General features: G+C 34.5%; 1 protein-coding gene across 1 annotated transcript; it reads right to left on the bottom strand.

Moving 5' to 3' along the window:
* Positions 1-2,742: 2,742 nt before the first annotated feature.
* LOC107654305 (60S acidic ribosomal protein P0) lies at positions 2,743-10,879 on the bottom strand. The gene is made up of 7 exons (XM_016441330.1): positions 10,799-10,879; positions 9,105-9,215; positions 7,857-8,032; positions 6,080-6,167; positions 5,839-5,985; positions 3,990-4,175; positions 2,743-2,997 (listed from the first exon to the last, which is right to left on the bottom strand). Exons 2-7 carry the CDS (start codon positions 9,156-9,158, stop codon positions 2,758-2,760), a joined length of 891 nt encoding a protein of 296 aa, XP_016296816.1. The 5' UTR covers positions 9,159-9,215; positions 10,799-10,879; the 3' UTR covers positions 2,743-2,757.
* Between the last annotated feature and the right edge of the window lie 2,176 nt (positions 10,880-13,055).

The following is a 13,055-nucleotide window of genomic DNA, read 5'->3' on the forward strand; positions in this document are numbered from 1 at the left end:
GTTCGTAATAGCCTATATAAACCAATCATAAAATTGTCATTAGGAAAATATAAGACAACAATATTATAGAATGCAAATTATTAGTTATTGTCCAGCAGTGTATTTGATTTCATATAGCCAATTAAAAATAAGAGATAAAAAACTAATAAAACCTGTCAATTAGACATAAATAAATAAATACATTCTGGCTACACTCCCTGCTGCAGCCCACCCCCCTATCATTATGCCTCTATTAGCTAGTTATAGATTACGAGTTGTTGTTTTAGGTGTAGCCTACAGATGACTTGCTGCTATGTTTAATAATGTATGTTGTTAGAATAACATTCTGTACCATAAATGCATTGTCTGCTGGTTTATTTAGCTACTTTACAGTGCACCACATTAAGTATACCACTTAGTAGGGTACTGTATAACTTTGAATGTTAAAGTGCAAATTACCACCTGACCACTCTTGTGGGTTTGCTACTGTTGCAATTAAAATCATAGAAGGGTAAAAACATGGCAGGCAGACATTGGTATGATGTAAGCAACACTACAACAAATAAATTGCTAATGGTGTATTATAGTGTGCGAATAATCAAGCATTGACAATAATCAGTTGTATTGGCAGCACCAAGGGGCCCCCAAATAAAATTCTGCTTAGGGCCCCATAAAGGCTTGGGCCGGCCCTGCATCCCTAAATAGACCCTGAGAACAATTAAAGAAGCTTTATTTTGAAGAGTGTATTTGTTTTACAGATGTTTTGAGAATTTATAAATTATATTCTTTTTTGAGAATGTTACGAGAATTTATAAATGCATGGCTCAGTGGGTCTGGGGCAGGAAATATGACTTTCTCTACAACATGGACGGTGAGAACAGACCCGTTTGTAAATTTGCAATTCAGTGCGAATAATTAGCAAGCTCATTTCATGCTGTGATCCCTCAGATAAAACCGTGCCTTCTACTCTTCTGGAAAGTGAGACGAGAGACTATAGTGCCGAGAAAAGAAAGAGACATTGATCTTCTGGATTTCAGTGATGGTGATCCTTTCATTGTATTATATGCACATATAACACATACTATAATAAAAGATCATTTACTCCCCCTCATGTAGTTTCAAACTCCTACAAACTTTCTTTCTTCAGTAGAAAACAACAGGAATAATCATGCTGCTTTTTTTCTCATTCATCGTGATCACCAGAGGTCACACTTACCTTAAAAAACATGCAAGTACTGTGTATCATTTAAACTGATAAAAAAGAAAACCATTTAAACAAAAGTGCATATGATTTAATTTGAACCATATTTATCAATAATATCTGGAGAGAGCATTTCCATTCATCTCAGCCTTATGATTTCAGTGAATATTAACTTTAATTTCAACTGAAATGTTTCTCTCACCCTTTTAATGAAGTGATACTACTGTGCTTTTCCGCTGCAGACAGTGAGAGGAGCTGCTGATATGTATGGGATCAGATTCCCGTCTAAAGTATTGCAGTCACGGATAAAAAAATCGCAAGCGTAAAAACAAAATTTTAAAACGCAAGTAAAAATATATTGCACAAGATTTAAAAATGAAAGCAAAGTTTTCAGTATAGCAAACAATGGTCACGGATAAAAAATAAGCGTAAATCAAAAAATGAATGCATTTTTAAAAATAAGCATAAATCAAAACTTTAAACACATTTAAAATCATATTGCACAAAATTGAAATATTCTTTCCATACTGGACACCGTTATATGTGTTTGCCTGTCACTGCTGTCGGCCTACCCGTTTAATGTGGTCAACTGTGGAGGCAAGTTAACATCTTACAAGTTTCCTGAATACATCTGAAATATCATTTAAATAAACTGTTCTGATTTAAGTGTTGATTTAAGTGTTTTACTCTTTCTTCAGATGATATTGAGGCCTGGAGGAACAAATATGCCACCTTTCAAGATCCTTACAGCCCTGAGATGATCACTAATCTTATTAACATCTCAAACAGAGAGAAACTGCTGGAGCAGATTGATGCAGTCATTGAGCAGAAAAGATCCAAACGATAACATGAATTCGTGATGAATAAATAAAAGTATTAACAGTCTAAATATAGACTAAACTGATATGCATTCTATAATAAATATATATTTTAGTCTTATTTAAAGGGGTCATATGATGTGATTTCAATTTTTCCTCTCTTTGAAGTGTTACAGGCTCTTGGTAGAGCAGCGCAAAAGGTCGTGGGTTCAATTCCCAAGGAACACACATACTGGTACAAAATTTATAGCCTGAATGCACTGTAAGTCGCTTTGGATAAAAGCGTCTGCTAAATGCATACATTATTATTAATCAATTAAAGAAGATCTGTAAAGCTGCAAAGACTAAAGTCTCAAATCCAAAGACATTCTTTATAAAAGTTAAGAGTCAGCCACACCTACCTAAAATGGCTCATTCTAACACACCCCCACATGTCTACGTCACGATGTGGGAAGATTTGCATAACTCCGCCCAAATGTTCACACAAAGAAAGGCGATCCACTATTTCCAGCACTTAATCAAGCCACTCTTCTTTAATACATGACGTTTTATTTCACATGTCATTGCGTTTGCGCTGGCTCTCGATTTGAGCCATTTCGTCCACAACCATTAAAATATTCGGTTTCTACAGCGACTCATTTGGCACACATCATTCTCTTTCTATGAAACCTGTAAACCGCATTCACCGGTTCTAACTCTATAGCGGTTTACCCAAGCATTGCAATTCATTGGCTTTCACAAATGGCTTTCCCAACTCATTTAAGCGTGTGCGCGACTCATTTCTTCTGCGCGGCTGCGGTGGAACATTGTTCGTAACCTAACCTGCAGCAGCAGCACTGTGTGAGAACTGAGCTTTACCTTCTCAGCCAAGGGGAAGGAGTAGTCGGTTTCCACGGCGACAGCCAGGACCCTCTTGTATCCGTTGATGATGGAGTGAGGGATGGAGGCGAGCGTCGGGTAGCCGATCTGCAGACACACACTGGCGATGTTCCTCACACCCTGAACGGAGAAGAGCGACAAGTTACACAGACATCAGCAAACAAACACTTTAAGGCCTGAAGGGGGGGGATGAAAAATGAAAGTGAAAAACAAAAACTTAACAATAAAAAGTATAAAATATATTTAATAAAATGTAGTTCAACAATTTTTTCATTAAATATTAGATAAATGAATGGGGAAACAAATTAAAATGGAAAGTTTCAAATTAAGTAACAAAAACAAGTTTGAAAAAAAATAAAATATTTGACTTCATATCATTTAAATGATATATTGAAACTTTACATCAAATATATTTAATATATAATTTATACTTCTGAATAAGAGAAAATTGAATGAAAGAAATTAATTAAAATGTTAAAAATGACATTAAAAAAATCTAATTACTTAAAAAAATGTATATATACTTATATTTTAAAATAAAATATATTAATTGTATTTTAATACATATACATATATCTATATACACACACACACGAGTATATTTTAACACAAATTACTTTTTTAATATTAATTTCCTAAACAACTTAAAGGCACAATATGTAATTTTCGCCACTAGTACACAAGTCAGCAAAATCTATAACACCGTTCTAGTGGTTTTTGGATATTTTAATAAAAATCTTACATATTGTGCCTTTAAATGGTTAAATTAAGAATTTTAAATAAATATTTTAATTAAATGTATTTATTTAAATAAACCTAAAATAAATCTTAAATAAAATAAAAATGAAACGAATGGGAAAAAAAAGGTAAAACACTCATGCACGTGTGTCAAATGTCTGAGACCAGCGTCCCTGTGAGCTGTGGGATGCAAACACGCAGGGATAGAAGGAAACCAGTTTATTTGCGCAGGGGGATCGACAAACCAGCACTGACACAGCCGGTCTATAACTTATCCTGCATCTTTGCAAACACAATTCCTATTTCTCTTTCAGGTCAAATCCTGTTGGAGGTCAAATCCCAACACATGCATGAGTAGCATTAACTGAACTGACCTCCAGGAACCTCTTGTGCAGGGCGTCTTCAGTGATGTCCAGCACCTCGGGGCTGTAGACGCTGCCGTTATCATACACCTGCTGGATGATCAGCCCGTAAGAGAAGGGCGAGATGTTCAGCATGTTGAGCAACGTGGCCTCGCTGGCGCCCACCTTGTCTCCATGTTTGATCAGCTGAACGTCGCTCTGTGGACGGAACAGGACATTTAGTTTAGCTCATTTGCATTATTAACAAGGAATTCAGAAGTGTCTGAGACCAGCGTCCCTGTGAGCTGTGGGATGCAAACACGCAGGGATAGAAGGAAACCGGTTTATTTGTGCAGGGGGAACGACAAACCAGCACTGACACAGCCGGTCTATAACTGATCCTGCATCTCTGGATTAAACCGCACCTGATGCTCGAATGTTTAAACTTGAAAACATGTGTTAACAGCTCAATTTTCATAATTAACCCCTTAACTGTCACCCCCCATTTTTTAAAATAGGCATGAAAGTGCACTATCCAAACTTAAATTGTTGTAATTTATGAACACTTTGGAATACAGACCTAAGGTTGGTCTCTTTTTAAAGAAGAAAATCAGCAGATTGCAAGTGTGGAATTTTTTCAAAATATTAAAGTATCAAAGTTATAGAAGTTTAAATTTACTGTAAATAAAATGCACTATAGTAATTTTATTTTATATATAATACATATTTTACATAACAGGTTTTACTCTAAAATTGGTATAAAATTAAAGCCTTCTGTCTAAGTTGTTTCAAATTTAAAGTTGTGAAAAAAATTGAGATTCCTTTGAGATTTTATTTAGGGCGTTATACCACAAACAGCCACCGGGTGCCATCCAAACTCCATTGAATTTTATTAATGCATTTTTCGGGCACAAATGTCTAGATTTCGCTATCAATATTACTTCTCAACTTTATTATAGTCAATATTACTATCTCAAAATAATCACCATATATGGAATCCTGAGACTCAGACCTTTCCAATGATATGTTTGTCAAGATTATAAAAAGGTTCGATTCTGAAAGACCGTAATGCATTTTGTAATATGACACTTGACACCACCCACCTAAGGGGGAGGAGACCGCCAAAAGATTTTAAAGTACCATTTCCATGGTAACGCAATGTCCAATTTCAAAATGGTTTTGACAGGATGAATCTTGGGCTTCAAGCTTTCATGATGATTACTAAAAGATTTGATAGAGGAAAAAAAAAAAAAAGAGCGCCAAGCGTCCCACAGGTGGGACGGTTGACAGTTAAGGGGTTAAAAAAAATAATAACTCAAGATTTTGGTTAATATTAAGATCACTATTAACTTGATTACTCATTGACTGGAAGAACATGCATTGATTGGGGAAGAAAAAAAAAAAAGATTCTTGACTAAATAGTCAAGTATATATAAATAAATCAAATGAAAATAAAATGTATAAATTCAGGTTTATTAAAATGAATAAAATTAATACAAATCTCCATTTTATAAAGCACAATTGTTTTTTCTTGATTAAAATATTAACGTAATCTTAAACGATATATACATTTAAAAATATACATTCTAAAACAAAATATTGAAAAAAAAAAACCTACAAAAAAATTAATTTTAAAAGACAACAACAATTAGTTAAATTAAATTGTAAAATATTAAAATAAATGTATTAAATTAGCAAATAAAAATCAAATCAAAATAAATAAAAAAATCTAATTTTAAACATTTCTAAATTGCACAAATTAAATTGCTAATTTTATTTATTTTTTTAATAAAAGATTTTAAATAAAAATCAAAAAGTATAAATTTTTTTTTTTTAAATCGTGAAAACAGGATTTGATCGATCGCCCATTCCTGCCACTCACCAAGATTTCAATGGTTCCTCTGGAGATCTTGGTGGTGATTCCCAAAGCCTGGAAGAAGGAGGTCTTCTCAGGACCGAGCCCGGTGTTCTGAGCCGGGACGGTCACCTCACACGGGGCGATGGCACCGGCACGGGCAGCAGCGGGCACCTACCATCACAGACCACAACAACAGCTACATGAAGAGATGCATTCAAGCCCTGAAGAGCCTCAGACATCCACACAGTTGCTCAGTGATACTCACTTTGTTTGCCAGCAGCAGGTCCCTGACCTCAGTCAGATCCTCCTTGGTGAAGACGAAGCCGACGTTCCCACGGATGTGGGGAAGCAGCCTGCAAAAACACGGGAGTTAATCAAACATTCACCTGGAACTATTAAAACTAAAGTTTAGACATGCGGCTGATGCAGAATGTCTGAGACCAAGCGTCCCTGTGAGCTGTGGGATGCAAACACACAAGGATAGAAGGAAACCAGTTTATTTGTGCAGGGGGAACGACAAACCAGCACTGACACAGCCGGTCTATAACTTATCCTGCATCTAATTAAACAGCTTTTGTAACAGCCTGATGAGGGAGTAAAGGACTAAATGTTTACAAGGACCTTCTGTTGAAATCATGCGTTCACAAATAAATTCAGGAATTTTATAGTCAAATTGAAGGAAGTTCATAACACAGGCCGGCATCTTAAATTAACCCGATTTGCAAAAATAGGCCTAATATCTAATTTCATGAAGCGGCATTCAAAAATATCAATAAAAAGATGCACATTATATGCATCAGTTTAAATGCAGTTTTTAAAATAAACAGTCAAATTATTCACTTTAAAGTCCCCATGGAATCAAAGTTAGTTTTTTTTTTTTTGGGGGGGGGGGGGGGGGAGATCAGTCCCTCAGTTTGAATTCAATTTAAAGTCCCCATGAAATCAAAATTAAAGTTTTTTGGGTGTTAGTATCAATATGTTAGGCTTAAGGTTATCTATAAGGCAGTGTGCTCCAAAACAGTGACAAAATTCGCATTTAGAAGATATAAGTAGAGCTGCACGATTCTGGATAATTTGGGAATAACGATTTTTTTTTACATCACATCGTACTTCAACTTCATCAAACTTTGTCCAATCAAATGCTCTCTAGAATCCGAAGCGCCCGCCCCCTACACTATAAAATAGACGCTGAAGCCATGGCTGAAATCGGTCACTTGTCCACAGAATTAGTATTTTCTGTACAGTGAATGGCACGTAGTGCACTATATAGGGGACAGGGAACGATTCAAACAGTGTAAATATGCTTTCCATTGAGGAAAAAAAGAAGTCTGGATTCGCGCTGTCACGCTAACCACCGCACCGCACACACACTCCGCTCCAGAGACACGATTATATATATATATATATATACACATATATACACTTTGAAAATTAAAGATTTTTCAAATAATATGCATGAGCTTAAATGCACTAATATAAAAGCAGTCAAAGCAGCTTTGATTTTAATGACGATAGTATTCAAAATGTTTACATTTAAAGTAAAATCTGCAAAGAATGGAAAAATGTGTTCGAATAATTTAAATGTCAAAGTACTTAAAATAAGCTTGTTTTGTTTTTTCCTCATAAATTTTCTGTGACTGTTTACATGTAGTAAAACACCACAGATGCAGAAAACATCAGAATCATTCATACACGTGAAAATGGGCTGAGTGTTGAGCAAAGTTGTAATGTGTCCGAGATTCAGACAGGAATCACGTGTTTGTGGTGTTTTTGATAATTAAGGGACAATACAAGACTTCAACTCAAAATCGTTGCCAGAAGTGCTACGTAATTCATCATATTTTGATGCAAGCGTGACTGATCGAGCAAAACAGACACTGTTTTTGGAATCAGCATCTAATTATTAACGATATTGATTTCATTCAGCAATATGATGCTGGGGCGGTGTCATCTATAACATTATAGAGATTTCACACTATAAAGACTTTAAAAGCCTTCGTTTGTCTACCGTGGGTCATCATTGAGCACAGACTGACACGCACTTCTCCAGAGACGGGTTGTTTTCCAGGTGGCCACGGATGGCCTTCCTCATCATGGTGTTTTTGCCCATGAGCACGACAGCCTTGCCCCGCAGGGACAGACGGATGGTCTGCATCTGCTTGGAGCCGACATTGTCTGCGCCCACGATGAAACACTTGGGGTAATCATCCAGCAGTTGCTGTAAACAAGGAGAAAGATGTGTCAGAAACAACACAACCTGATGGGAATCGTGATTTAACGTCTGATATCAAGCGTCACTGCAGACAGGGAGAGTAGGAAAGAGTTTATTACAGCAGCGGGGAAATCACGCGTTTAGAAATACACTAATATTTAACTATATTTTAAATAATTCAACTAAAAAATATATATTTTTTTTTTTTTCAAGTATAATTTTTTATATTTACTTTAAAATTAATTCAAATTAAAAAGTTAATCAATTAAATTATACAATAAATTGAGATTATATAATAAAATTAAATACTTTTACTCCAAGTTAAAAAAAAATAATTGATCAAAAGACTTAAGATTTATAATCTTATAATATACAATTATAATTTTGAAAAATCATGCATTTATTGAACCCCTCCTCCTCCATAAAAATAAATAAATTCCCCAAACTAAATAATTCACCAGAGAATTACCAAATTTAACCAATTTTTACATATAATTCAACTAAAAGATAAAAGAGTAGTGAGATTTACAAGCATTTTAGATTCACTTTAAAATGAATAACTAAATGTCAAAAAAAGGATATCAGATCAAATTAAGATTTGTGACTTAGCATTTATTATAAAGTTAAAACAGGGGAAATCACGTATTTTAAAAAAAATCTTGAACTACATGGCATATAAAGTTGCATCCAGCAGGGAAAAATGCATTTATTGAACTAAAAAAAACCTAAACGGACCAATTATTTAACCAAATATTTTACATTAAAATTCAATAAGAGGTCATAACTTATAAATGTACAGTTACTTTTAAATAAACTAAATTAAGCATCTTAATTAAATCAAATGATAAACAATGAACACTTTGGATAGTCATCCTGAACAGAGAAAGATTAATAACTTTGATTCATGGGGTTCATAACTATATGTCTGAGACCAGCGTCCCTGCAAGTCGTGGGATACAGACAGACAGGGATAGTAGGAAACAGTTTGATTTCAGCAGAGGGAACGACCGACCAGCACCAACACAGCTGGGCTGTAGATAACCTGCTATAACTAGTTATAAAAGCATGGAGAACTTACGATGATTTTCAGGAAATAGTTGGACTTCCACGTGGCCCTGTCTTCCCTGGGCATCTTGGCAGTGCTTCCAAGGATCGGTGAACAGCCGGTTTAAAGACAAGGTTGAAAAATCTGGGGATCACAGATTGAAAGCCTTTTAGACAAGCATTTCATCACCTTGAAGCAGTTTCGAGATATTGAGCTTAAAAGCTTTTGCACGCCACAGGGATACGAGGAACAAATCTCTTTCATACATCAGTCCCAAAATGTACAGAACCTAAACAAAACATCACAATGTAAATAGTTGGCACAGAATACGAACGTGAATAACTCAACTTTGACAAAAATGGCAGATATAATTCCAAGTTGATGATTTCTATGAGACAGGTCTTGCTTTTTGTAAGATCTAGTGGTAAAGCTGGCATTAAATATAAACACCTAATCAGTATTACAAAGTAACGCGAGTTACGTAATCAGATTACTTTTTTCAAGTAACTAGTAAAGTAACGCATTACTTTTTAAATTTACAAGAGAATATCTGAGTTACTTTTTCAAATAAGTAAAGCAAGTTACTTTTTTCCAATTTATTGACTGACAGCTCTGCTGTCCCCATGTTGAGAGAAATCAGATGTTACTGTAGTTCTAAAATGAATATGAATATGCATCAATTCATCTCACTCACAAAAAAAGATTCAGTATTCCTCGAAATGAATAAAAATAATGCAACTCAGAATATGACGCAAACCTGCAATAATTAAATGTTAAACACAAATATGCTTTATGTATTTAATCCCATTCTATTAAGCAATGTCTTTGCTTCTGACCTTCGATGATCCAGTTCAACCGTACTAAGCAAAAATTACTCCAGACAAACATTTGTCTTTTTTTTACTGCTGAAGTGTGTTGAAATTTCTTCTTCTGCATTCTACTGTTCGGACGTAAATCTACATTTCCTTCAGCCTGAGGCTTATTCATTTCACTTTAGGTGCGAAAGGCTTTTATATTTGCCAAAAACAACTTTTTATTTTAAAAACAAACAAGCAAGCCCTGTCCAGATTTAAGTAGTAACGCAAAAGTAACGTAACATTACTTTCCATAAGTAACGTAGTTACTTTTTATGGAGTAACGCAATATTGTAATGCATTACTTTTAAAAGTAACTTTCCCCAACACCGCACCTAATAACTCAAATGTTACTAAAGTCACGTTTTATGCCAAAGTCAAAAAGCTCTACCTGGAAACAATTTAAGCGCGTTTACATGCAACAATAGCGCTTTAATTGTCATCAGTTGGGCTTCATTTACTAGTAAAATGTCTTGAGACCAGCGTCCCTGTAAGTCGTGGGATGCAGACAGACAGGGATAGTAGGAAACAGTTTGATTTCAGCAGAGGGAACGACCGACCAGCACCGACACAGCTGGGCTGTACATGTCCTGCTGTTATAATTTCAACAAATATTACACACAATATCACATACAGCAATAATAACAGCGCTAATACAACAGGTAAACATTTTACGTCCCGTCTCACGTGGCGCACAGGCCTATGCTAACAGGCTAATGCTAACGTTTTCCTCAAACGACTATTATACACCGATTTGAGTACTAATGATGTCCGTTAGCGATTTTTAACACATTTATGACTTATCAAGAACTCATATGGTCAGAAATATCGTTTAAAATACGGAGAACCACACAGAGCTACACTACGCCTCACCTCGCTGTCGGGACGCGTGAAAGAAAGAGACAGCGGAAGGAAGAGGCGCGATATTAGTACCAGTCGAACATCCAATCAGAATCGCGCAGAGGAGGCGTGTCTGTGCGCTGATTGGTCAACAGCCACGTCTCTCACTCAGCAGTTCATTTACGATATATTCACATGACATTGAAGCCTTAAAAGATCTAAGAAATAAAAAAGCAATAAGGATGTATAGAATTTTTGAATCCTTTTCTTATGAAATTTTTTTTTAAGTTATCCCCTGTAGTTTTATTTTTATGTTTTCTCCTTTCTTCTTTTCTGTTTGTTCCTCCATACTCTTACAGGAGGAGAATGATATTTGGGGGTCTGTGGAAAAGTTTAGAGAAAAAGAGTAAACAATTAAATTAGTAAAAAACAAAAAACAAGATTAAATCTAATGACTTCATTTTTTTAAATAAGCAAAAAAATGCTTAAAGAAATGTATACATATCGCATATTAAAATAATACATATTACTGTATAGTATTATAATGAGTAAAAAAAATGTAATGTGATGTAATAGAAACTAATATAATATTTTACACATTTATATTATTATTATTATTTTACAATTTAAATGGGGTCTTTATACATGAAAATAAATAGCTGTCTTTTAAATTTTAGGATGGGGAACCCTGATATAAGTGTAAAATAAATTATAAAATTAAACTAAATTAATTCATTCATTGATTGATTAAAATAAACCAATTAAAGTGCTTACATTAAATAAGTAATATAGAAAAACACTGTAAAATGTAATAATAAATAAATAAAATAAGAATCAACTAAATTAATTAATTGATAAAAAATAAACTAATAAAAAGTAAATAAAAAATGGACTTCAAATAATTCATCTAATACTACAGTACTATAATGACTAGAAAAAAAGTAATGCCATGTAAAATAAACTAAATCTTTTCCAAATAATATTCACACATATTTTCAATATAAATGTATTACAGTGTAAATTGGGTCTTTATACATGAAAATAATAATTATAATAAATAATATGATATAATAATATAATGCTTATAAAATTTTAGCATGGAGTTCACAAAAATGATCAAGTTTAATTTATGAGGGCCTCCGAAGAGAAGAAGATGCAGCTGGGAAAACTGGTGCGTTTCAGAAAGATCAGATTAAACTCCACATACATGCTTTGCATCATCTGAATTGGATATGAAGGTCATTATGTGATGCATTATATGATCTCAGGTGGGCTACACGGTGCGCTTTGAAGACGTCACGTCGTCGGAGACCAAGCTGAAGTTCATGACGGATGGGATGTTGTTACGGGAGGCGATGGGCGATCCGTTATTACTGCGCTACACCGTGCTGATCCTGGACGAGGCTCACGAGCGCACCGTTCACACAGACCGAACAGAACAAAATACCTCTGAAGGTGCCAGAGAACCTGAGCCATCCTTAACCCAACACATTGATTTGAATCAGAAATACTCTTAAGATCAAACTAAGACTTTTGTGACCCTGGACCACAAAACCAGTCATAAGGGTCAATTTTTTTAAATTGAGATTTATACATCATCTGAATAAAGCTGCATAAATAAGCTTTCATTGATGTATGGTTTGTTAGGATCGGACAATATTTGGCCAAGATACAACCATTTGAAAATCTGGAATCTGAGGGTGCAAAAAAATCAAAATGTGCAAATATCTACACACCCTTAAATCAAGATACATTTACTTCAGATGCAAAATAAAGAAATCAATTCTTGTTTTCTGAGAAATTGGAACAAAATTACATTAGTTTATGCTCAACACAAGAACAAATGTCTGTCAATGGGGAACGCAAATTTTTCCTTTGAATTAAGTATATTTTTCTTACTCCACTGGCAGATATTTGTTCCTAGATTTAACCGTAAAACTCTTTGATTCATTTCTCAGAAAACAAGACTTCTCATCTCATTTTGCTTCTGAAATGTATATCTCGATTTATAAAATAAAGAAATCAATTCTTGTTTTCTGAGAAATTGAACAAAATTACATTACTTTATGCTCAACACAAGAACAAATGTCTGTCAATGGGGAACGCAAATTTTCCCTTTGAATTAAGTATATTTTTCTTACTCCACTGGCAGATATTTGTTCCTAGATTTAACCGTAAAACTCTTTGATTCATTTCTCAGAAAACAAGACTTCTCATCTCATTTTGCTTCTGAAATGTATATCTCGATTTATTATTCTTTTAGACATTTGAACTATAAACCAAGACAGAA

Source organism: Sinocyclocheilus anshuiensis, unplaced genomic scaffold, assembly GCF_001515605.1.
Source record: "Sinocyclocheilus anshuiensis isolate Anshui unplaced genomic scaffold, SAMN03320099.WGS_v1.1 scaffold163, whole genome shotgun sequence".
Taxonomy (NCBI): domain Eukaryota; kingdom Metazoa; phylum Chordata; class Actinopteri; order Cypriniformes; family Cyprinidae; genus Sinocyclocheilus; species Sinocyclocheilus anshuiensis.